This window comes from Hyperolius riggenbachi, chromosome 3 (assembly GCF_040937935.1).
Source record: "Hyperolius riggenbachi isolate aHypRig1 chromosome 3, aHypRig1.pri, whole genome shotgun sequence".
Classification (NCBI taxonomy): Eukaryota; Metazoa; Chordata; class Amphibia; order Anura; family Hyperoliidae; genus Hyperolius; species Hyperolius riggenbachi.
Window position 1 is genome coordinate 272410167 of NC_090648.1, and position 24500 is coordinate 272434666.

The 24500-nt window shown below is 41.6% G+C and overlaps 1 protein-coding gene across 1 annotated transcript in view; it reads left to right on the forward strand.

The window, feature by feature from the left end:
* The first annotated feature begins 4471 nt into the window (after positions 1-4471).
* Positions 4472-24500, forward strand: part of TAFA5 (TAFA chemokine like family member 5) — a 657885-nt gene continuing 637856 nt past the window's right edge. Inside the window, exon 1 of the mRNA XM_068276329.1 lies at positions 4472-5384. Coding sequence (XP_068132430.1) covers positions 5294-5384 — 91 coding nt within the window. The 5' untranslated portion in view covers positions 4472-5293. The remainder of the gene's footprint in view (positions 5385-24500) is intronic.

A 24500-nucleotide genomic window follows, 5' to 3' on the forward strand; every position in this document is an offset into this window, starting at 1 on the left:
CAAAAACTTTTTGCTTGCAATATTCACATTCATGTCCCTGCAGCATGTTTAGTAGACACGGAATACATTGCATGAATGTAATTTTGCATAATGTTTGGAATTTACGCATAAGAATTCCGTACATTTGACTTTCAAATTGTAAAAAATTCTGATCGAAAATTTAGAACTGTAAAATATGTGCGCTCATCCCTAGCTATTAGGTCAGGAGGTACAGGCACCCCTGGCAGCAATGTAGGGAAGACACAGGAGAAATGCACCAGAAGACAGGCAAGCTTAAACACTGCTGCCAACACTCTGAACAACCCAGGGGGGGCACTTTAGATGGTGGTAGACCTGAGGGTCTGGCAAGCAATGGTGTCTCCACAGATTTTTCAAAAGATCTCATGCTAAAATCTATTGACAATCTGTGTACGGTATTTGGCAGTAATACATCCCTCATTTGATTAGATTACCGATATTTTACAATGAGGTACTGGTTTCTGTGCACCTCTCTTGATAGCCGACAAAGGCTTAAACTGTGCAAGGAAAAAAAGCCCTTGGCCACAAGAGCGCAACTGAGAGATGTAAAAGCCTGCGCAGATACCCAAGACAACAGCTGTAGTTAAGGAACTTTCTGAAGGACTAGCAGCACACTGGTGGGCAGTGGAACTGCACAGAAGGACCAGATCGACTGCTGGGGGCTTTAAGTAGTCCCAGGTAAGTACAGCTTAAAGGGAACCTGCAGTAAGAGGGATATGGAGTCTGGCATATTTATTCCTTTTGAAACAATATACAAATAATCTGGCTGTCCTACTGATTTTTTGCCTCTAATACACTTAGCCATAGACTCTGAACAAGCATGTAGATTAGATATGTATATGTATGTGTTTGTTTTGTCTAATGTAGATTAGATATTTCTGCCAAAAATCTAACTAGATTAAGGCTGCTTGCACACCAAGACGTTGCGTTAGGTGCTACGTTAAGGTTGCATAACGTGCACCTAACACAACGTATGGTGCTGCAAGATAGGACGGTAGAGTGAGCCGCGTTAGGCGGCTCTATCCGTATAAGGTCTCCCAGAGTGGCGCTGATTGGCCGGCGGGACCACGTGATACGGAGCGAGACACTCCGCATCACGTGGTCCCGTCGGCCAATCAGCGGCCGCCAGTGCAGTGAATATTAAGTAGCCATGTGCGCGGCTACTGTAGCAGCATCTCCCCGCCTCCTCTCACCCCCCACTGCGCATGTGCAAACAGTCTAACACGACTATAGCCGCTCTAACGCCGTAGCATGCTGCACTTTCGGCAGAACCTGCAGTGTTACATGTAACGCAACGTGGGCTGTGTGAACAGCCCACTTGTGTTACATTGCTGTGCGTTGGGGGAGCGTTACAGGCGCACTAACGTGCACCTGTAACGTTTTAGTGTGTAAGCAGCCTTACTGCATGCTTGTTTCAGGTGTGTGATTCACACTCTACTGCATCCAAATAGATCAGCAGAATTGCCAGGCAACTGGTATTGTTTAAAAGGAAATATATATGTCAGCCTCCATATACCTCCCGCTTCAGGTTCCCTTTAACTTTTCTCGTTCAGCTTGGATGTGTAGTGTAGTTGGTTTGGGTACAATTCAAGAAAATCTGAAGTCCTTTAAAAAAAATTAAACACAAACAGAAAAATGAAACAAAATACCTCAGTAGTGGAAACCTCTGGATGTGCCAGAGGCTTCCCCAACCCTCCTCGGCCCCTCTGCTGCCAGTCAGGACCCCCTGTTTCTTTGCGGCCATGCTGAAGCATACAATCAATGAAAATATACTTTACCATCACTGTTAATGCACACATTTTGCGGTAACGTAGTAATGCAGTGCCATTATACCACAACGCTCCCGCTACAAAGCAGCCGTTAATGTGCACTGCAACACACCACTGTGAACTTAGCCTAAGGCGCCATTTCCACATCTGAATGGGGAAAGCAGGTGGCAAACGGCTGTTGCGGCATTTCCACATCTGCGGGCAAAGTAGATGGCTGATGCGATGCATGGCACTGTGTTGGTCTGCAATTTTCTCTGATGCGGTTTCCGTTCTATTCATTTGTAAAGCTGGAGACAAATGACAGTTAGGTTTTCAGATTGTTTTTGAAAAACACTCACAATGTATTTATTTTTTTTTAATCGTGATTGCGGCTATTTTGCCATAACTTTAATGCAAGTCAATGGGAGCGGTTTTTTTTTTTTCACAACGATCCAAAAAGAGCTTTGCGGTGTGTCTCCAGCCTAATGAATTGCACTGGGAATGTGCAGAAATGCATGCAACCATGCATTGCGATTCCACAGTAAATTGCAAAGCATGGAATAAGACAGTGTTATCCATGCACTTCTGACGTCCCTGCGAACCACATAACTGTGCATTGCTAAAAATGCACAAGTGAAAACAAGGCCTTAAAGTGCATACATGCATCCAATATTGAATGGACAATTTTACCACTTCCATGTTATTTGAGAGCTTCTTTACACAATATTTTCAAACTATTCAAAATCTGTTTACCCTTTTACTACTTGGAAGTGATAATTGGCCAATCATCATTGGATGTGTGTACCAGGCTGATGGAGGATAAGTGATAATAGCACAGCTGAAATATGCACTGCATACCCGACTAGCTTTGCCAATACTCGGTGCGAAATCCATACACACTCCCGCTTTCCATTCAAATTCAATTAACTGTATCAAAACTGGCTACTTTGCAGGATTTTGTTCTTCCGAGGGGAGATTTGTTAATTTGCCTGTCAGCTCACATGAAAGGTTGCACTGTGATGTATTTCACACTGCAGTGCAGCCTCCTTAATGGCTCTCATGCCCTGCTGGCGTCTCGGACAGATGCACAGAAATAAGAAGCGCCTCATATAAATTTTCTTTCCAGTTTTGGGACCAACCTGCATCACAAATCCATTGCAAATCACTGGGAACTCAATGTAACAACAAGGGCCTCGCACTGCAAAATAAGAACAAAACATTGCTAGATGGTTGCAACATAGTATCACCTGGTGAGTGATATAATTGCACTGTGATTTAATGCTGGTGCATTGATAAATATCTGCGCAGTACAAAAGCAAAAATCCTCAAGAGATTCAATTAAACTTTCCAAGGCATTCTGATTCATGTTCAGTTTCATTCCTTGATCAAAAGTCATAAGAGACATGCTGATGTTTGTTAGATTAGGCCAACGTTATATAACGGACCAAGGAGTCCAAGAAAATCAGGTGTCAAGGCTGGTGAAGACAGAAGTGTTGTTTTGTTGGAAGGCCCATTACACAGTATTCCAGTAGACATACGCATCAGCGTCTGTCCAGAGTGTTCCCAGCAGTGTGAGTAAAGATGGGACTCGCATGTGACAGTGGCAGCATCTTTCTAAGGCAGTAAAGGGCTGTCAGGACAAGAGGAAGCAGCATAGACACAGTCACCGAGAAACTTAACATCGCTGTTTGTCAGAGACATGAAAGGACTTCCTTTGCTTCATGTGTCCAAGACAACCAGTGAATATGTGTGTTAATAAGCGAGACAGACACGTAGAGGCTACCTCGCACAATAAACAGCCCAATTACAAAGGCAGCAGCCACCAGAAAGAATAAGCTGCCCATTGAACACACAAAAGGAATTCTTGGGATTGTACATTTTTCAGGCCTGCATCATTAAGAGCACATTAAGGAGCATTCATAGAAACAGACACTTGCATCCATGCAGGATGTGTAATCGCTCAGCAAACTATTGATTTAATATAGGGAGAGTGGGCTGATTTATAAGAGCTGCTGCAGAGGGAAAATAATGGGCTGATCATAACAACCAATCACATGGCATCTCTCATTCTTTAACCTGCTCTGGGAAATCGTACTGGGAATCTGGTCGCTAGGAGCAACACAACTCAACTTTTCTCCATTGCAGCCTCATCAGGCTCCATTCACACTGGGAATCGCACATCGCTAGCAAAATCGCCAGCGTTTTGCAAAGCAATATTCCAGCTATTTTTCACTCTATGGGAAAGCGACTTTGGAGCGATTGCGATTCTTTACATTGAAATACAATCAATTCAAAATTGCAAAAAAAAAAATAAAAAATGCATTTGCAATTTCAGCTAATCACTGGTGGCGATCACTACAGTGAAAACACTGCAATACACTTTTACATTGCAGAAGCTATTGCTGCTGAATTCACTAGTAAAATGCTCCATCTGCCCCATAGCATCAGCTAGGTGAGCTGTGCCCCACGTGGTGGTCCTTACAGGGCGACGCTGTCTGTTCAGCAGAGTAAATCTGTCACCATGGTCTGTGCATGAGAACTCTGGAGCTGCGGGGAAGAGGAGAGCAGGTGGGTCTGCAGGAATCCCAGGCGGACACCGAGGAAAGCCCTGCTGTACGGGGGTCACGGCGGATGGGGGGGATGGATGGATGCTGCTGCTGCTGCCGCCGTCGCTGTGGAGGGGGTACACTGTGACGTCACGCAAGCAGCGGAGGGAAAGTTGCGCCGAGCTCTGGCAGCGGTCAGTGGCGCTGAGACTCATAGGGAATACGCGTCTGCTAGCATCCAGGCACGCAGAGAGAGGGAGGTCAGGCACGGCGGAGATTTCCTCCCAGAAAAAGCAGGTGGGAAAAGGCAGCGCAGCCTCCGCAATCAGCATCAGACGAGGATCCTGCGCGGCTGCAGCAGCTGCACAGCCCTGCCCTCCCCGCCTGATCATTGCATCGGAATGACTGCTGAACTCCGACAGCTGAAGCTGAAGCAATCAATCCGAGGGACACCACCACACGGGCTGCTAGTGGAAGTCCCCAGCTTGTAGTGGAGTGCTACTGATCCATAGTGGAAGGAGTCAGGGAGGGATCTGGATTTGGAGAAGAGCGAGCCTCCAGCAGCAGCAGCAGCAGCACCATGGTGCAGAGCAACACGTAAGACAAGGCTATTGGGGACAAGTTGCAGCACAGAGGGGAGAACGATGCTGGACAGCTCTGCCTAACAAGTCCCAGCAGCAGAGAGGGGGCATTTTTACGTTCATGCAGAGAGGGTGGCTTTTCTTCAGCATGAATTTGGGAAGCAGGAGCAGAAGCAATAATTGATGGCTGGCATCTATTGCGCAATCCCGTCCAGTCCCCCGGCCAACTCCGAGGAACAGAGCGCTGATTCATGGATCGCTGGTGGCTTGCAGAGAATGGTGCCTGAGACTTTGCTGTGAGCCGCGGCGTATTGGGAAGCCTCAGCCTGGATGCATCGCTGTGCTGGGGAGCTGCTTCCACTCTCTTACTTTCTGCCTATTTGCTGACTTGGGAAGCGACATGCAGCTCCTGAAAGCTTTATGGGCACTAGCAGGAGCGGCCATCTGCTGTTTTCTTATATTTATTATCCATTCGCACTTCCTAAAAGAAGGTAAATATGGCTGGGGTTCAATGTCTACTGTTTGCCTAGGCACTGTGCTGTGTGGCTGGGCTGTGTGCAATGATGGATTAACATGAAATGGGGCCCTAGGCAAGGTAGTAGCTTTGGCTCATCCTGATGGTCCTTTTTGGCAATCTGAGGTGGGAGACGAGGCAGAGAAAGTGGCAATTGGGCCCCCTGCCACCCAATAGACCCGAGGCACCTGCCTAGATTGCCTTGTGGATGATCCTGCTCAGGCTGTGTGCATAGCAGGCAGCAGCCTTGTCTCCTCTCATCCTCACTACCTTCTAGGATGTGGTATGGATGGATGCTGATGTTGGGCTGTAATAGGCTAGTGCATGGGTATTCTACGCTGGCTACTGAATTAGAGATGCTCTTCTGCAGGTGGAATGACTCTCAGCCCAGCTTAGGAAGGAGGAAAAAAATCCTTTTGAGTAATTGGCTTGTTTGGAATCTAGATCAATAGGTGCCCTGATCCCCTTTTATTCAGCAAGTTTTCAATAGATGGCACTAAAGTTCTATGGAAAGGGCAGCTGAGTGCACAGAGGAAGCGCTAGATTCTGAGTTCTCTGCTCTGCAGCTCATCGTCAGGCCCCAACCCCATTCTCTGGAGCAGTCTCCCCTTTCCACCGCCTGCAAACAAACTGGTGGAAGTGAATTTTGGGTGGTAATTTGCTATAGTCATCCCCTTGGAAAAGCTCAGTGTCAGAGGTTAATGTAGTTAAATGATCTTCTCTTTGCATAGCCACATCTGCAGTTTAATCACAACCTGCACACAATACTACATTTATTTTCTGTGGTCTCTGTGGGAAATGTTCACGTTTAGTTGCTGCCTGGTGATTCTTGTCTTGTTATTACAGGTTTTCCGCTTTTCTTTTTGCAGAACATTTGCTATCCCCTTAGATCACACCTGCAGCTATATATTACAGACACCTAAGTAGTTATAGAAGCTCTCTCCCCCCCACTAAAAGCTTAGGGTACCATGGAGAACAAACATCATAAAGCTGATTTGTGGCAATGTTACATTTTTGTTCCTGTTTAGAAAATGGTTTGCTGTGTTTATAAATTATGCAGTCTCATACATGCCTAGGCTAATTATGTGTGCTTCATATCACAACCTCTCCTGATTGTAATAGGATGGTGCTATAAGGACTGAGACGGAGTAACCGATTAGATTATATCCTTTACCAGTTAGGAATAAGAAGAACAAGAACATAGTTCTTCTCTGGTCCTGTGGGTTACTGCACTTGGCATGTTGTTCTGTCTTTTTCTCTCTCTGTATGGCTTTCAGTGCATCAGCTTGTTACTTGTGGTGCAACATAGCTTTCTGTCAATGCTGTTGTTACTGAGGAATGACAAAGCTCACATCTGTTGCTATAGCAGTTTTTTTTTTTTTTTTTTTACTAGGCATATTGATGTAAGTCTGCGTCTTCTGGTATGTTCTGAGCAAACATCACAGGAAATTGTTCATGGTTTTATTGTGCTGTGAAGGCTGTTATACAAAGCTGTGTGTGAGAAAGACCTTGGTGGTTTGTTTTAAAGGTAAAAATCCCAGGCTGACTCAGAAATAAATATTGTTTGTCTGCTTTTTTATTATTTGACTCAAATGACATCCTCCATCAAAAATTGTCAATGTGCTTGTGGTGAGTTAACCGCCTGGAAGCAGAATATGCTGATGAGGTCAGGGATCTGCATACAGAGCCGCTGTGTACGTCTTCTTGGGCTGTTCTCCTGGTTCACCATTAGACAGCGATAAAATGTTCCCACGCTGCACTTTACATAAGCTACTTTCCCTGGCATGAAGTGATCACTGCCATCTCTTGTAAGAGACTAGCTGCTCAGACTAGCTTTGCTGTAATAACAGTATGTTGCACAAGCTTGCTTTCCCCCTCCTTGCACTTGTATTTTGCATTCCTGTCTTAATGAAGCACCATATTCTTAAATGTCAAGGAGAACTTGCCAGGGGACTGTTTCATGTGGTGCTGAAATTTGGATCCTTGAAGAATAAGAATGTGGAAAGTTCACAAAGAGATTCTTCTTCTTTTGACACATCAGACAACATTTTTAGTCAGGCTTACGTCTGTTTTTTGAAAAGCATTTTTAGAGGACATTTTTTTTCTTTACTCACAGTCTGAGATTTTACTGAGGAATGTACAGTGAAGTTTATGATGTGTTTAATGATTGCAGGTGTTGTTTAACACTTCATGCATATAAAATCATTTCCCACATCTTGATAGCTCTGTAACCATTGCTAAACACTACACGTGGGACATTAGCAAACCATACTGTACTATTAGCCTCATGCTGTACCAAATGGCTGAATAGGCTTCAGTTTGATATACAGTATACTGTTATGGGTTTAGTGGTGATGTTGTCAACACTTGTATCAGTTTTACACTTATTCATATGAGACAACTCATTTTGCTCTTATTTTTGTTCTTCTATATAGTTTGGTCTTGGGTCAAATATTGTAGTTAATGTATTTATATTTTGCACTAATCAGTAAAAACATGTTTACACTGTGATGCTGTTATTTGTGCATTAGCTTTTTTGTGTTTTGGCTTTACTCCATTTTTTACTATAGAAAGTATGATACTGGTATAATGTAAACCATTTGTATAATATGGACTGCGATAAAACATTTGTATTTGTATTCCAATAAATTACACTGTAATTCAAAAATGGACTGGGCTTATATATTCAGAGCCAAGGTATTATAAAATGGATCTTCTCTGCCTAGCCAAAAATGTAATGGTACTTTTGCTTTTTATCCTCATCTCCATCAAATGAAATGTTGTGCTGAAAAGCAGCGAGGATCTGTGTTTAAGGATTCCACAAGCTGTCAATATGGAGCATTGCTTATTTTTTTCTTTTTTATATTTCCCTTTTGGATTTTCTACAAGGGAGTCCTATGTGATTTTTCTTCTTTTTTTTTTGGGTGAAATGAACATTCAGCTTTGGAAGACATTTTCTAATTAAGCAGACTTGGTGATGATGTTGTTTTGAGCCTATAATTGGGCCATACTATCGGGGATTGTTCTGAGATGAGTGGGGAAGAGCTGTTTAAACACCCCTTCCCATGAATATGTTTTCTTCAGGAAGTGAAGAATGGGTAACACTGGGTGCCATTTTTTCCCTCACTTAGGCTTTTGTGTTAAAATACAGGTCGTCCAGTGGCTAATCCGTTCCCTGATGTTTAATCTGTCTCTCAGTGCTTGAGAAAGATGAATAGAACAGTGAACTAAGGAAAGGGCATTGTAATATATAATTGCAATCCTATGCCTGTCTAGAGTTTATAAAAAGCGTTATAACATGTTTAGTCTTTCTCAGTTATTTTTTTTCTTCTTCTGAAGGCTAACTAAATAAAATTACCTTAATATGATTGAAAAGATGTATGTGTGTCAAAGGGGTGTGCTGCTTTGCTAAACTTACTTTCTAGGATGCATTGCTAATAACCTAATGAAATATTACCTCATGCTTGAAAAATGGAGGCAATCCAACTGTAATTTAGGTCAAATACCATGAAGGAAATGTTTCACCAACATTCTGAGGAGAAAAAAAATAAACAAAGTGTGGAACCTCTGTAATTGAAAGCAGTGACTGACGCAGATCTGCTTAGCTCTATTTGAGCAATTTTTAGCTAGTGACTTTTTTCTATATTATCTTCTCTTCAACTCATTTGTGTTTGATGCAACCGCCTTCATTGCTGGAAGTAGTAAAGTAACACTTATGGCTTGGATGATAACACACCAGGCCGTGACTGAAAAGGCTACTTTTTCCCTGATTCAAATGGCTATTTCTAGCAACGTTGGTTATGGAAAGATGTTTGCGTGGTGTGGGGATAATTGAATTATTCCACGTAGTTGCATTTTTTTTAAACAACTTGCCTGTTTACTGCAGTCATTCTTTAGCATGGGAAGACCCTGGTTTCATATGCTGTTCAAGAACTGGTTCATTAAGTAGGAGAGTAACGGCACGAAAAGCACAGCATTTTGTTGGATGTGTGTCCTTCTGCTGCTTTTATATTTTTAATGAATGCTTCTTAATTAACATATGATGCGTGACTAATTGCGTGTTGAAGTCTGCTTACAAGGGTTGTGCTACAGATTGATCTGAGCTGAGCTGAGGTGTTTACCCACCAAGATAATGTCCAGTGCCATTTCCAACGCATGAATGCCTTTAAATTCCAAAACTGGACGCTAAATCAATGAGACACAAGTATGCTTTTTAATAAATCACAAATTAAATAAAAATAATATTGATGATGTTACTTTCTTTGAATCCTTTTCCCTGGTTAACATTCCTATTTGAGTCTAGCCTTATTATATGATGCTATCCTTTTTCTTCATATGTGTTGGCTCCTTGTGACACAACACCTTTGCCATGTTTCGTCAGCTAAGTGAGTCTTTAACGCTTACCTTCTGCTACATCCTTTTTTTTTTAAAGGTTTGTCTCGTCAGATCTGTGTTTACCTCCTCTCTGTCTGATCAGATTATTAATAGGGAAAACTTTTCTTTTTTGAAAAATTCTAATATAAACAATAACAGATGGAGACTTGGTAACAAGCTTGAGTTTAACAAGGTGCCAATAATTTATTTTAAGACATTACATAACATTGCACAATAATAAGTAGCTTCTACTATATACTTACCGGAGCAGATGGCAGGGTGTATATATTGGATGCTATATGATGAACACTTCTGTTGATGATGCCCACTCAATGAAATGTAGGCGTAAAACACAATTGGCATAGCTCAGAAAAAGCTGTATTATGTCCTGGGTCTGAAATTTTGTTTTATTAAGTTAGTTATATTTAATATATTTTTTATGGGATGTCACACAGGACTTGTGTGCATGTTTTTAAGAAAGTACAATAGAACGTAAGGCTGGTAATACCTAAGGAATTCAGTCCACATCCAAAACTAGCAATCTGTAAATGTACATAGAATGAGGTAGTGGTGATGTTTAGATTAAGCATTGAAGTATTAAGTCACAGCGGCTGATTGGCCAGAGTGGCATCTATTATATCTTCATGTGCTGAAGCCACAACTAGTTACAAAGTCTTTCTTTTACACTTTGATGGACATGGTACTATACATATTATACATTTTCATCAGAGAAGAGAGAGCAAAAACTAATAATTTTAGCTTTTTTTTTTTTTGCTTTTTTAAAATTAAGTGTTGGCACTGTTTACTTAAGAAAATGAATCCTAATGGTTTTGTACTCTGGAAGCACTGTTTCCTTAAGTGCTAATAAGAGCTGCAGAGGGATGATAGTGTGGAGAGACAGTAAGCGACTAGTAGCAGTGGGAACAGTTCAAAGCTATACTTTTCATAGGGATCAGCACACCATCATTTGGTTACTATCTCTATAAGCACATAGTAACAGCTCATGTTATACAAGTTGGAGGAGACATGTGTGTATCTTAAAAAGGGGTGCATTTTGTAATGCAAGCATATTACATTGTTAATCAGGATCCAGTTTTGTAAAACACAATAAACAAGTGTAAGAAGACCAATTCTTTCAAATGACACATAAATACCTGCATAATTAGATATTTAAAATCAGTCTCTCCACAACTTTTAGGAGTGACTTTTCTCTTACCATGCAAATCTTCACTGACACAGGAGGTGTGAGCTATAATAACAAATGAAAGCCACTAGTTGCTGGCCAGTTTGACTGCTGATTATCAACTAGCTGGTGGTTAGCTATTGGCTTTCTTTGGCTATCACGGCTCTCACCTCCTGGGTCAGTAGATGTCTGCATGTAAGCACACAGTTTTCCACAGTCAAAGGAAATGCGTTGCAGACCTTTGCAAATAGGAATTGATCATAGGATGAAACAAGCTACAGCCAGAGGTTATCGCATGTGAAAACTGTAAATAAGCAGAAAGCATATTTACTCTTCTTTATATTCTTCCAAATGGTTTTTCTGTCAAATGGGAGTGAATTTGAGACAAGAATATGAATGAACTTTCCATGCTGCTATGTCAGACGATGTTGTCATTAATGTGGACATTGTTAAAAGCTGTGTTGTAAAAAGATATTTTTTTCTGATTCTTGTCCATTCATTCTATTGCAGTCACATCCTCATTAGTTACTCCTGTGCTGTTGACTAGGGTTTAATGAGAGGGCATAGCCTTTGTTTAGTGTCTGATGAGATTACATGACAGGTGTTTGATGCTCACATGCTACAGGGAAGCAATCTCACATTTACATCATCCACTATTACCATAATTGGCCATATGAATGACTCTCTTATGGCTCTTACCTTGAATGTAGCACAGCATCACACGTGGCATCAGCAAGCCTCTTCTGTAACACAGATAATGGCTCTTCTTGATTTTTTTTTTTTAACAGGGCTTGTTAATGTTCTAAGCTATTGTGTGCAGCTGTGTCACCTGAAATATGAAGCCATTCATGTAGATGGATACACAGTACAATATAGCAATATCTCCAGACACAAGTGCATGATCAGTAGTGAATGGAGTTGTGTTAAATCTCAGTTTTTTTTCCTTTTAACCTTGAAGTATAGTCTGGATTTCTGCATTGCTGATAACTAAAATGTGGTCTTCTCTTCATGTAAAGAGCCCATGGACATGAGATTAAAGAGTTGTGTCAGGTGATTATTTCATGTGTAGGCAAGCATTTGATGACCACTCCAGGACACATGATTGATTGGAGTGGAAAAACTGTCCTGACTTCTGTTATTTCCTCTGAGAATAACTGTATCAGCAGTGCCTGCAGCTTATTTTTTGCCCGCTTCATAGGCATGTGCATAAACACTGCGTGCGGCCTAGCCGGGTACTTGTATGTTTGTCCATTTTCCGGTCGAGTATGCAAAAGGAAGTTGAATATTGCCTACATACGTAACTGTCCTTTTAATGGTATTGACCGGCTTGGAGTACATCTGTTACTTTAAAGGACAACTGTAACAAGAGCAATATGGAGGCTGCCATATTTATTTCCATTTAAAAAGACACTGAAGTGAAAAAAAAATATGATATAATAATTTGTATGTGTAGTACAGCTAAGAAATAAAACATTAGAAGTAGAGACATAAGTATTATATTTTTTCCAGTACAGGAAGAGTTGAGAAACTCTAGTTGTTATCTATGCAAAAGAACCATTGAGTTCCAGGACTTTCAAAGCCACAGAGTGCTCTGTCTTCTGAAGCTTGTTATCTCAACTGTCAATCATTGTATTTTCTTTTTCTCTGCAGAGAAGTGTTCAAAAGTTCAGTAGGCAGCTCTGTAATATCATTTAGAATGTTGAGTAGTGTGTAAACTGCAAATATTAGAGAATGATGCAATGTTATAAAAAAACGATGTAACTGAAAATAAAAATATGGGATTATTCTCCTTGCTACTTATGTTCTAATTATCCGTACTACACAACCAATTCAGTATATCATTTTTTTTTCCGCTTCAGTGTCTCTTTAAACAATATCAGTTGCCTGGCAGCTCTGCTGATCCTTTGTCGCTATTACTTTTAGCCATAGACATTGTTTTTGGTGTTGCTCAGACACTACTGCAGCTAATTAGATCAGCAGGGCTGCCAAGCACCTGAATGGGATTACAACCACATTGCAGAGAATTGCATAGCAATGCAGTGACATGTGCTGCAATGGCCACCTGTGTTGCATGGAAGTTGGGAAGGAAAGTGCCTATTTTTTTAGGCCTCATCCCCATTTTGGCAACGCACAGTGATGCTATCTGCAAGGACATCAGAAGTGCATAGACTACGGAAGTCCATAAAGACTGGGATCACAATCGCATTGGAAATCATTGTGTAGCAATGCAAGGGCTGAGGTGTGATGGCAACCCGCGTTGCACGCAGTGTGAGAGTGGGAACAAGCATTACTGCTACACTTAGTGTATTAGTGTGCGACTTAATGTGACCATTGTTTTCTAAGCAAAGGCAATCTAGTTACTCAATTTCTAAGCAAGTGCAATCTAGTTTAACTTGTAGCACACTCAACATTTTACATGTCCATGTTTTTATCAAGTAAATGTTATCAGCAGCCAAGGCCATTAATAGATATATATGAAGGCATACACCAAAAAAGGGCACCCTGAAATTTGTGCCCAGCCTTAACTGCCTTAGGGGCCCATTGTAATTAGCATCAAGGAGGAGAGATTTGGGCACTCGTGGCGCAAAAATGTCCCCTCCCTGCTGATAATTTCAATGGGCCCCTATAGCTGTTCCCAAACTTCCGCCGCTAGCTAGGCACCCAAATTTCCTGCTTCCATATGTAGGCCTTTAAAATTAATAGTGGGTTTTTGTATCATTCCCTTATTATAGGACTAACTGCTTGAATTTCCCTTCTTTCAAGTCTTGAGCAGTCCTACACTATGACATCTCAACACTGTACTTTACATTTGGCTATTTTTATACATTTTTTTGCTTTTTCTCTTATTAAGTGTAGTATAGAATAGCCAAACATGTCAGTGTATCCTTCTGTAGGCCAGTATTTCACTAGTGCTGGGGAACATCCTATTTTTAGAAAAAGCAACAGTGCTGTGTTTATTAATTGGAATTCAGTGCTAAGCGAGCACCCACGGAGTGGAAGTCTGATGTGCTTTGACCTGCAGTGCCTCTGCACAAGTAGGCACTTCAACCAACTTTACCTCCAATCAAGTCAGCACCATCAGTAGTAGAAATAGCTCTTTATTAAAGTAGTAAGATCATCATACCCTCAGCGACAGCTCCACTGTTTCGGTCCTCAGACCTTCCTCAAGCTGGATAGGATATGTCACACTGATACAACATACAATTACTCCTTAAATAGGTATCTAAGAGCCCCAGCACCAATCAGGTGCAGGTATCTTGGACCAATCGAACAGCAGCTATGGAAGGGCAGACCACATAGAAAACTGCAGTCTTAGTATGTAAAAGGGGTTATCCCATAATATCCCCAGACCTGCCCACAACATCTTACCCCTCTCCTACGTATTCCTAGGCGGACTACAAAGAAAACCGCCTATTAGCAATGTAAATATATGCGCATATGCGCACTTCTTACCAGAGGGGTAAGATGTTGTGGGCAGGTCTGGGGATATTATGGGATAACCCCTTTTACATACTAAGACTGCAGTTTTCTATGTGGTCCGCCCTTCCATAGCTGCTGTTCGATTGGTCCAAGATACCTGCACCTGATTGGTGCTGGGGCTCTTAGATACCTATTTAAGGAGTAATTGTATGTTGTATCAGTGTGACATACCCTATCCAGCTTTATTAATTGGAAAGCAGTGTTTACTGCGGAAAACTCCCGTAAACACTGCACTAATTAGTTTTATGGTATGCTGATGAACATAGATGTTTGAAGGCCCAAAAAATTCCTGCAGATCCTTAACTTTATTTTCCACCTTCTTACTGAATGCATGACATTCTCATGCACTGATCTTTTTTTCAGATTTTTTTTTCTTTTGTTAGAATTCCATTTCTTATGCAATATAGTGTCAATGGTGCTAAAAGTTGATTTGTATATGATTTTCGGAAATTTGACCTGATCTTTGCCTGAGAGTAGAAATGCTTGTCTTAGGTTCGCCAAAATCTCTTTTAGATATGGCCATATTATGCTTGGACAAATTCTTGTGTGAACATAAGATGACAAGAATGATGTGATGTGTTATACAGCAGGACAGGTCAAATCTACATCCAAGTTGATTGAAACACCTGCCTTGTTGATTGGGGTACTTGACTCTAATTACAAGCTTTTCAGGATTTCATTATCTCATTATCCTACAGATTCAAATACATTTTCATAAATGACCTTAATTTTTTTTTTCTTCTAAGCAATTGTATGGCGTTGAAAAATCCTGGGTGTGCTGTTAAATAAGAGTTTTGTTTTTTAAGACTTGAACTGTAGGTGGAGAAGAAAACTGTTCCCAGTTCTGTGCATAGTGGTCAGATCAGGAAATTATTGCATGTCTGGGGGCAGATGGCAGCCTATACGGAAAACCATAGACTGATGATACAGTCGTTGGATACAGTCATTTGGAATGGGTTCTCTGTTTGCTGTCCAGTTGAGAAGAGGCTGACACTGCAGAGTTTCTCTCCACCCAATAAAATGGTGGCTTGTACTATCATGACTAATTTGCTGAATGGTCATGCAAAGATTGGATTGTTTGCTTGCCGTCTTCTTTATAAATACTGTTAGATGAAGATCATGCTGTAAGGAGACAATACCCACAATCCTTCACAACTGTGTACTTACAGTAAACAGAAGAGGGCAGGTTTACCAAAACCAGTGCTAAGAAAATGTAGCCAAACTGGTTCAAAAATAAAACAGATGACTAGATCAAGCATTCTGATTGGTTCCTCTGAGGTACTACTCCACTTTTGCATCATCATAGGACAAGGTCTAATTATTTTTAGTACTGGTTTTGTTAAATCTGCCCTTTTTTCAGAGTTAAAGGTGGTTTCTGCTGCTTTGTAACTGTTTAAAATACAACTGAACTGAGAGGGATACCGGTATGTTGGCTGCCATATGTATTTCCTTTTAAACAGTAGCCATTGCTTGGCAGTCCTGCTCATCTTTCTGGCATCAGTAGTATCTTAATTGAAACCCCTGAAACAAGCATGTGGCTAATCCAATTTGACTGAAACCAAAAATGCTTGGTCAGCATGCTTGTTTAAGGGTGTATTGGATAAAAGCCTTAAAGATAGATGATCAGTAGGACAGCCAGGTAATCTGTATTGTTTAAAAATGAATAAATATGCCAGCCTCCATATCCCTCTCAGTTCAGGTATGCTTTAAAGAGGAGCTTTACCGAAAGACAGTAGTAGAGTAGTAGGGGAAAAAATAAATCAATACATTGCAAAGTAAGAAGCTAAAGTATAGAAGACAAATCAAGAAATGATTGATATTAACCATGTCTGTTTGTTTAAGTTGTATGCTCCACCTTGAGCTTGCTGTTCAGCATCTTTACTGCTGGCAGATAAAAACAAAAAACAAAACAAACAAACAAAAACCAGGCAGCACCAACTGATTACTTAGCAGTTGGAAATAGCTGTTATTTCCTGCAACGTGGTTCACAGAGAGGAAGCTGTTAGGGACGATGGAGCTGACATAACTGTGGCAGGGGTTTCACCACAATACCAGCCATACAAATGTCCCTGATCTATTAGAGAAAAGGTAAAGATTTCTCGTGGAAAATGGGGTATTGGCTAATGATTGGGTTGAAGTTCAATCCTGGGCTAATATTCCTCTTACATGTGCTTTGATACATGACTGGTAACATTCTGCTCTTGTAGCCCTATGTAAGGCAGGTGATGTTGACCATTGTAGACAGAACATTAGTGTAATTGCTTCATTGAAGATTGAAGATCCATCTAAAATGTAAGGGTCCTTTTAGACTTGATGTGGGGCAGTTGTACTGTGCGTTATAGCCGCAGTGCAACCCAAGAAAGAAAATAATGTAACTTCAGGTGCACTTCCGGGATTACCACAGAAGTCGCACGGTAACACACTGCAGCTTTTGCGTTACCCGGCGCACTTCTGTCGCATTGCATCACAGGCAGTGTGTCATGTTTCATTGCCTGTAATGGCCATTGCGACAAGCTGTGATAGGAGAGAGTACCGTGACATAGGATTTTATGCCTCCAGAACCTTAAAATGAAAAAATCCAGGTGGCGGAAATTTTTCAACCCTCACCTTGGTCATTATCCTCACTACAGTATAACCCAGCAGAGAGTTTCAAACCTTTCATACTTAACTCATATAACCTTTCACCTTAATTAGTGTCCACTGAATGTGTTTGTGGAAGCGCTGCCCGATAACTGCTTGCCACCCAAAAATAAGAGTCACAGGCATGGTAATATTGTATTTGGTGAATGGGATAGATAGAGTGAAAATAGTGACAATGTTATTAGGTTTATGTTTTACTGACATCTGCATCCTTGTTTAGGGTTTTACTGCTATCCACATCCATGTTGGGAGATGTATTTGCCATGCCATTGGCTACAGGACAGCATGTGAAGGGCTTTTCTAGGATGACAAGACACAGGCCTATGAAAACAACAAGATTTTGCAGCAGTCAGCTAAAATAGAAGTATGGTAATGCATATATCTGATAGTAGGAAGGACTTACAAGTACAACACCACTAAGAGCTAGTTCACAATGTGTGGTACAGTGCTGTAGGTACAACACCATTCATGCAGTGCAATGCACGTAAACAGACATTCCATCGAGAACAATGCCTATTCACGCCAGTGAGGTTTATTTAAAATCTGCTGTGAGATCATCTTTCTAAGGAAATGGACAAATTGCTTTGCACTCCATATAGATATATGATAGGAGAAGGTTGGAGGTAAGGCAATTAGCAGAATGCCTTTGCTGCCTGTCCAAGGTAAATAAATGTACATATAAGTGTTTAGGTACAGTTTCAGCATTTATTGCACCTACATATGAACAAGCTGTCTAACATTAAGCTGTACCTTCTTTTACGTGTTTGTGCTAGTAGTTGTGAAATGTCATGTACTGACCTCTTAAAGAAGACTACCAGCGGAACAGCTGTCAGGTCATTTATCATGGCAATGGCCATTGTTGGTTGAGCATGCAGCTTTTGTGTTAGATGGCTTGTTAATCTGTTGTTGCAACGGATGCAGATACTCAGTGCCTGTGCCCAAACATTGCTTTACATGGGATACCCCACTGTCGCACATGTTCCCAGATACTTAGATGTACTGCCCTATTAAATACAATGAGTTGAGCAAGCGTCACTGGGTATAACAAGGCATATTGCAAGGTGTTACAGTGTAACAAATGCTTGGCCACACACGTGGTCCCTAAAATTGCTTTAAAGTCTAAGACTGAGAGAACAATAGCTTGCTTTCTTTATTACTGAAGATCAGCTTTGCATTTTTAACAGAACATTTAAGGCATCCTCAACTGAAAGCACCCTAATAAGTATACCTGTTTCTAATTAAATTAAAGTCCTGGATATCTGTTACATGTATTTACAGATGGATGCAATGGGGCAAATCCAACATCCAGACTTCTCTGTAATTTGCCTTTTTGGTTTGAACAGTGACAGTTTCACAGTAGGATGCATACAGCAATAGATAAACTGAGCGAGTAGCTTACACCAGCATAAACATCAGTGACAAATGCTGCTACAGAACTCACCTGTCACTGCATCTTGTTAGCTGAACAAGACAGAAAATGTGGTGAACTCTTCAGTCACATTTATAATTTGTATTGCAGGGGTATATGGAATCAGGAAATGCAGTCGTGGCATAATGGAGAACTCCAGTTCACTCACAGCAAGCCAGCTAGTGTGGATGTGTATGATTGTAATTGTGCCAGAGATATCTGTCCCATGTATATAAAAAGCCACAAGTCCAACTTAAGGGTTTCTTTGTAACTTGTGTAACTTTTCTTAACTCCAGTAAGCATTATGCTTGCTAAACATTTATGAGCAACATATTTTTGTTGTACTTGGTATATTATCTCACCCCTTGCTATCCTGCCACACATTATAAATAATTGTACTTGGGTACCAGTGGATAGAAGTGTCATTCAACCAATTCATGGTTAATGGTTGTCTCATCACCCCTCATCATAGGGAACAATGCAAAGTGCCAACATCAGCAGAAGTGGAGAGCAGCTGTTTTTAACAGAAACCACCATTTCCATTTTATTAGACAGCCTGTTTGCCCTGTTTCTAAATGGTCTCCTCACTTGGAAGAACCAGTAGGTATAGTTGGGAGGTAGGAGTCAGTCATGCTAAGCTTGGCACTTACAGGCTACTTATTCAAAGTCAAAATGTGCTTATCAATTGGCCATCCTGGGCAGGGTGGATACGAATCAAAGATTTTATTTATTTATTTTTTAAAAGCGAAAAAGCTGATTTTTTTTAAAATTCAAATCAGATTTTTTTTTTTTAAATAAAATGCTTTTTGAGGAAAATATATTACCAATACCTTCCAAAGGTTATTTCATCATGAAATAAAGATTAGTTTTTTTTTTATTATGTAGAATAAGGCTTTATATGTTTAATTTTTTGGGCAAATAAGTTCCATTAATACAATCACAATGTCATGCTCTTCCAGAGGTTTTTTCAAAGATTATTGGGCAGTTTTTCTGCCTACAAAATATTATCACAGATGCTTAGTTTCCGTTGTTCAGTTTTATGATGGGTTGTTTGAAGCAAACCTAAAGTCTAAGTAGAATTTAAATATATATATATCTATATATCTGGGTAGCGCTAAATACAGAGCAGATTTTTCTGCTTACCGGCACTCCGCAGCGTAGAAAAAATCTGATACTTCCTGTATAAAATGGCCATGACCCCTGTAAGAACTTCCAGATCGCGGCTCCAGTTGGCAGACAAGTACGCGCATAGATGCGCACACTCCAGCGCGCCACCCTGCTCCAAGGAAGTCCCGTAGAGTGGTGGAGATGGCCGTGATTGACATCTATGAGGCAGAGAACAGCTCTATAAGGGAAGGGAGAGAGAGGAGAGGAGACCGGCACTGCATTCAACTATTTAATCCATATTGTAACATTGATGTTAAAAACACGTGACAGTGTAAATCAAAGAACATACCAGTTGTTGGAGTATTGTGGGTAGCGGTGGGTGCTGGGCACTGGGGGCCCAGCACCCACCGCTACCCACAATATGGATTAAATAGTTGAATGCAGTGCCGGTCTCCTCTCCTCTCTCTCCCTTCCCTTATACAGCAATGCTATGTCTACCACCAGAGCACGCATTCACCACCATATTGTATGAAGTATAGTGGATCCTGCCAGCTCCATACTCAAGAATACTTCATCTGCAGTGCCAACCTCCACACCTCTTTACACCATATAGAGAACAGCTCTGCCTCTTCCTGCTTAGAGCTTCTCTGACCGAATGGGTCGGCGAGATAAGTGGGGGTGCAGTGGTTCGGGGGGGGGGGGGGGGGTACACGTACAGTTGCGGAAATACCATGTTTTAAGCTTTGAGTAACTTATTAGCAAAATTATAATGTTATATAAGAAACAAAAAAGGTCTCAGGTTTGCGTTAATGGTTTAAGCAGTCACCGGGATGTGTGTGTGTGTGTGTGTATAGTGTGTATAGTGTGTGTGTGTGTGTGTGTGTGTGTGTGTGTGTGTGTGTGTGTGTGTGTGTGTGTATAGTGTATAGTGTGTGTGTGTGTGTATACAGATTGCACATTTTTTTGGCCAGAAAATGAATACATTTTATAATGATCTCCATTAGGTGTGCACCATTTCACTGGCAGCATTCTGTGATTTTATAATTATGTCTCAATAATTTTTCCTTTCTTTGAGAGAAGTTCTCAAAGACTTCTTGGGACATGGTTACCAAGTGCCAGTATTTAGTATCGATCAAATGTACAGCTGAATAGGATATGGGAGATTTTCCAAATTCCAGTGGATGATTTAAATTAGCTTCTTCAAGGTTTTCTGTAAACGTTCCTAATAACAAGCAAAACATCTTCATCATCAATAAAACAGCCATTGATTAATGATGTACATTCATAACACTTGGACAGTAAAATAAAATGGGATTTGAAAACTGTTAGATGGATCTGGAATACAACATTTCCTTTAGCTCCCACTGCTAATCAATTACATACTAATGGGAAATTCTTCTGTGACTTGCTCGGAAAAGAGGACTAAATTGAGTAACGCTGAGTATAAACGTATGTACATAAGATATATAAACTGCTCACAAAAAGTTACCCGTATTTTTCGCCGTATAAGACGCTCCGGCATATAAGACGCACCCAGATTTAGAGGGCAAAAATCAGGCAAAAAAGGAAAAACTAAACCTAGGTGTGTCTATGATGCAGGGGTGTCTTAAGGACTTTTTACCTCCCCCTTTCCAGTTACATTACATACTATTACACCACATATGGGGACAGTGTTATGTGCTGTGTCCCCCTGTGCCTGCTGTGTCCCCCTGTGCTGTGTCTCCCTGTGCCTGCTGTGTCCCCCTGTTCTGCCTGCTGTGTCCCCCTGTTCTGCCTGCTGTGTCCCCCTGTTCTGCCTGCCGTGTCCCCCTGTTCTGCCTGCAGCCCCCAGTGCCAGTGTCCCCCGTCCCCCTGTTGTGGCAGTGTCCCCCTGTTGTGGCAGTGTCCGCCTGTTGTGGCAGTGTCCCCCTGTTGTGCCAGTGTCCCCCTGTTGTGCCAGTGTCCCCCTGTGGCAGTGTCCCCTATTGTGCCAGTGTCCCCTGTGGCAGTGTCCCCCTGTTGTGGCAGTGTCCCCCTGTTGTGCCAGTGTCCCCCTGTTGTGGCAGTGTCCCCCTGTTGTAGCAGTGTCCCCTGTGGTAGCGTCCCCTGTGCCTGTGGCCCCGTTGTCCGTGTGTCCTCCAGTGCCGGTGTCCCCCTGTGCAGGTAGTGTGAGTACACATACATTACCTGCTCCTGCCGCCGCGCTCCTGGCTCCCCGATCCTGTTCTTCCATCTACCGCTGCCCGCTGCTGCCCCCGCCGAACATCGCTGGCCGGTCTTAGCCGCATGGATACGCTATCAGCACACCACGTGCCGGGGTCACGCATGCCGCCGAACAACGCCAGGTCCTAATTATCCGCGCGGGGATACGCTATCAGCGTGCGCCGGGTCACACATGCGTATGCGTGACCCCGGCGCACGTGGTGTGCTGATAGTGTATCCCTGCGCGGCTAATTAGGACCGGCCAGCGTTCGGCGGCATGCGTGACCCCGGCACGTGGTGTGCTGATAGCGTATCCCTGCGGCTAATTAAGACCGGCCAGCGATGTTCGGCGAGGGCAGCAGCGGGCAGCGGTAGATGGAAGAAGAGGATCGGGGAGCCAGGATTGGAGCCAGGAGCGCGGCGGCAGGAGCAGGTAATGTATATAGTGCTTCCCTGCGCACCTCTGCATCCCGAAATCCGTACCTTCGCCGCATAAGACGCACCCACTTTTCCCCCAATATTTTGGGGAAGAAAAAGTGCATCTTATACGGCGAAAAATACGGTACTTAAATTTCTCTTGATAGAAGATTTATTTTGCAAGTAGCAACTCATATGTTTTAATGTTTAATAAGGATCACCAAGTCTTACTTTTGAAGCATTTTTTTTTTGTATTGAATAGATCCAGTATGTAAGTCAGTGTAAATGCTCGAATCAAATCAGACCTAAAGTGGGATGTAACACTCGTTTTAAATTCTCATAAAAATCAGTTAAGCATTGATTAAAATGTATATAAATCATTCCCTCGCCAATAAATAATTGCACATTTAGGAGAATGTACATGTTTGAAGCTGCAGTCCCTTAGTGACCTATGCCAATTTGAAGGAAGTACATTTTTCTTTGATTGTGATTTTTCTGCACCTTCTCTGCTTTCGTGATTTTGGTGCAATTGCTATTTTGGAGCGATTTTTGGTGTGATTGCATTTTTCATGCGGAAATGAGCTCAAAATGGATGGATGCTCACAAAAGAAAAGTATTTACCATGGTGCCAAACCTCAGGCACAGTGAAAGATGTTACAAGTACAGTACATTTATTGTGTGGGCTCCAAATAATGTCTTTTTTTTTTGGTTCATCATATATGGAGTTTCAGCCTGCTTTAAAGGGACTCCGAGCAGTGCAGAAACTATGGAAAGATGCATATCATTTTAAAGCTCTCTTTCTCCTCTTTCCAATGATATATAAACCGCCACCCTACGCCTTTTAGTTTTCGCTATTTTCGCGATTGAAATTGCCGCGGCCGCGATTTCAATCGCGAAAATAGAGAAAACTAAAAGGCGTAGGGCAACGATTTAGGTGTCGTCGGAAAGAGGAGAAAGAGAGCTTTAAAATGATATCCATCAAGCCATAGTTATATTGTATTACACAGGGCGACTTTTTGTCAAAGTCAGCAGCTGCATTCAGCAGAATGGAGCTGCTGACACTGGGGAAAGTGTCGTCCTGTGTAATACAATATAACTATGGCTTGATGGATATCATTTTAAAGCTCTCTTTCTCCTCTTTCTGACGACACCTAAATCGTTGCCCTACACCTTTTAGTTTTCTCTATTTTCGCGATCGAAATCGCGGCCGCGGCAATTTCAATCGCGAAAATAGCGAAAACTAAAAAGCGTAGGGTGGCGGTTTATATATCATTGGAAAGAGGAGAAAGAGAGCTTTAAAATGATATGCATCTTTCCATAGTTTCTGCACTGCTCGGAGTCCCTTTAAGTGAGATGGCTAGGAGTTCTTGTGATTCTTGCTCTTTTATAAAGGCTTAATTATTGCCACCTTAAAGGGAACCTGATGTGAGTAAAATTATTTAAAATAAACAAATGACGTAGCTGCAACTGAATATTATATACTAACCTCACCGTCAGTTCCTCTCAGAAGCTTACCATTTTCTTCTTACAGTGATCCCTTCCAGTTCTTACAATATTTTGTCAGAACTGAAATATACCAGTTGCTGTCAGTTATAGATCAGCAGCTGTCAGTTACAACTGAATTTGCAAGGTAACGTCCATGTTTCCCTATAGCTCAAGTGGGTGATATTACAGTTTAACAGTGTGCTGACCAGGAAGCTGTTATGGGGTAATGGCCATTTTGAAAATGGAGAAAAGAGAATTCCATTGATCAAAGTGGACACATGGGATGCAGGAGAGGAGAAAGAGATTGAGGAGTAGACTACACAGGAGGTAAGTATGACTTGTGTATGGTTATTTTGACTTTTTCTTTTCAGTTCAGGTTCTCTTTAACAGTATGTAGAGCAAATCCGTTTCTCCTACTTACATTTCTTCTGTAGGAAAATTCATGGAGAAGCAGGAGATCAGCTTGATCATATGATCAATTTTTACGTCGCTGATTGACTAGTTTAGATTTGATATTAAGAACTTACAAATCGGTTACCTGGTCAATTTAATTTCATGCTTCTCTCGATATTCTCCTGTTGGAGAATTTATGCAGGAGGCATTGATTATATTTTTCAGTGTGGTCTTAATGCCATAGGATTTGTTCCATTTAAAGTTTTTCCTCAACGTTCAGAGGATCTCTGTGATTTGTGGGATGAGAATTCACAGTTGGCAGGTTCATATCAGTCCTTACCAGCTCATCGATAAGCAGAACCTTCTGCAAATGTGTCTTGTGTTGTACTGTATATAAGTTATATTTAATCATTTTGACATGGTAA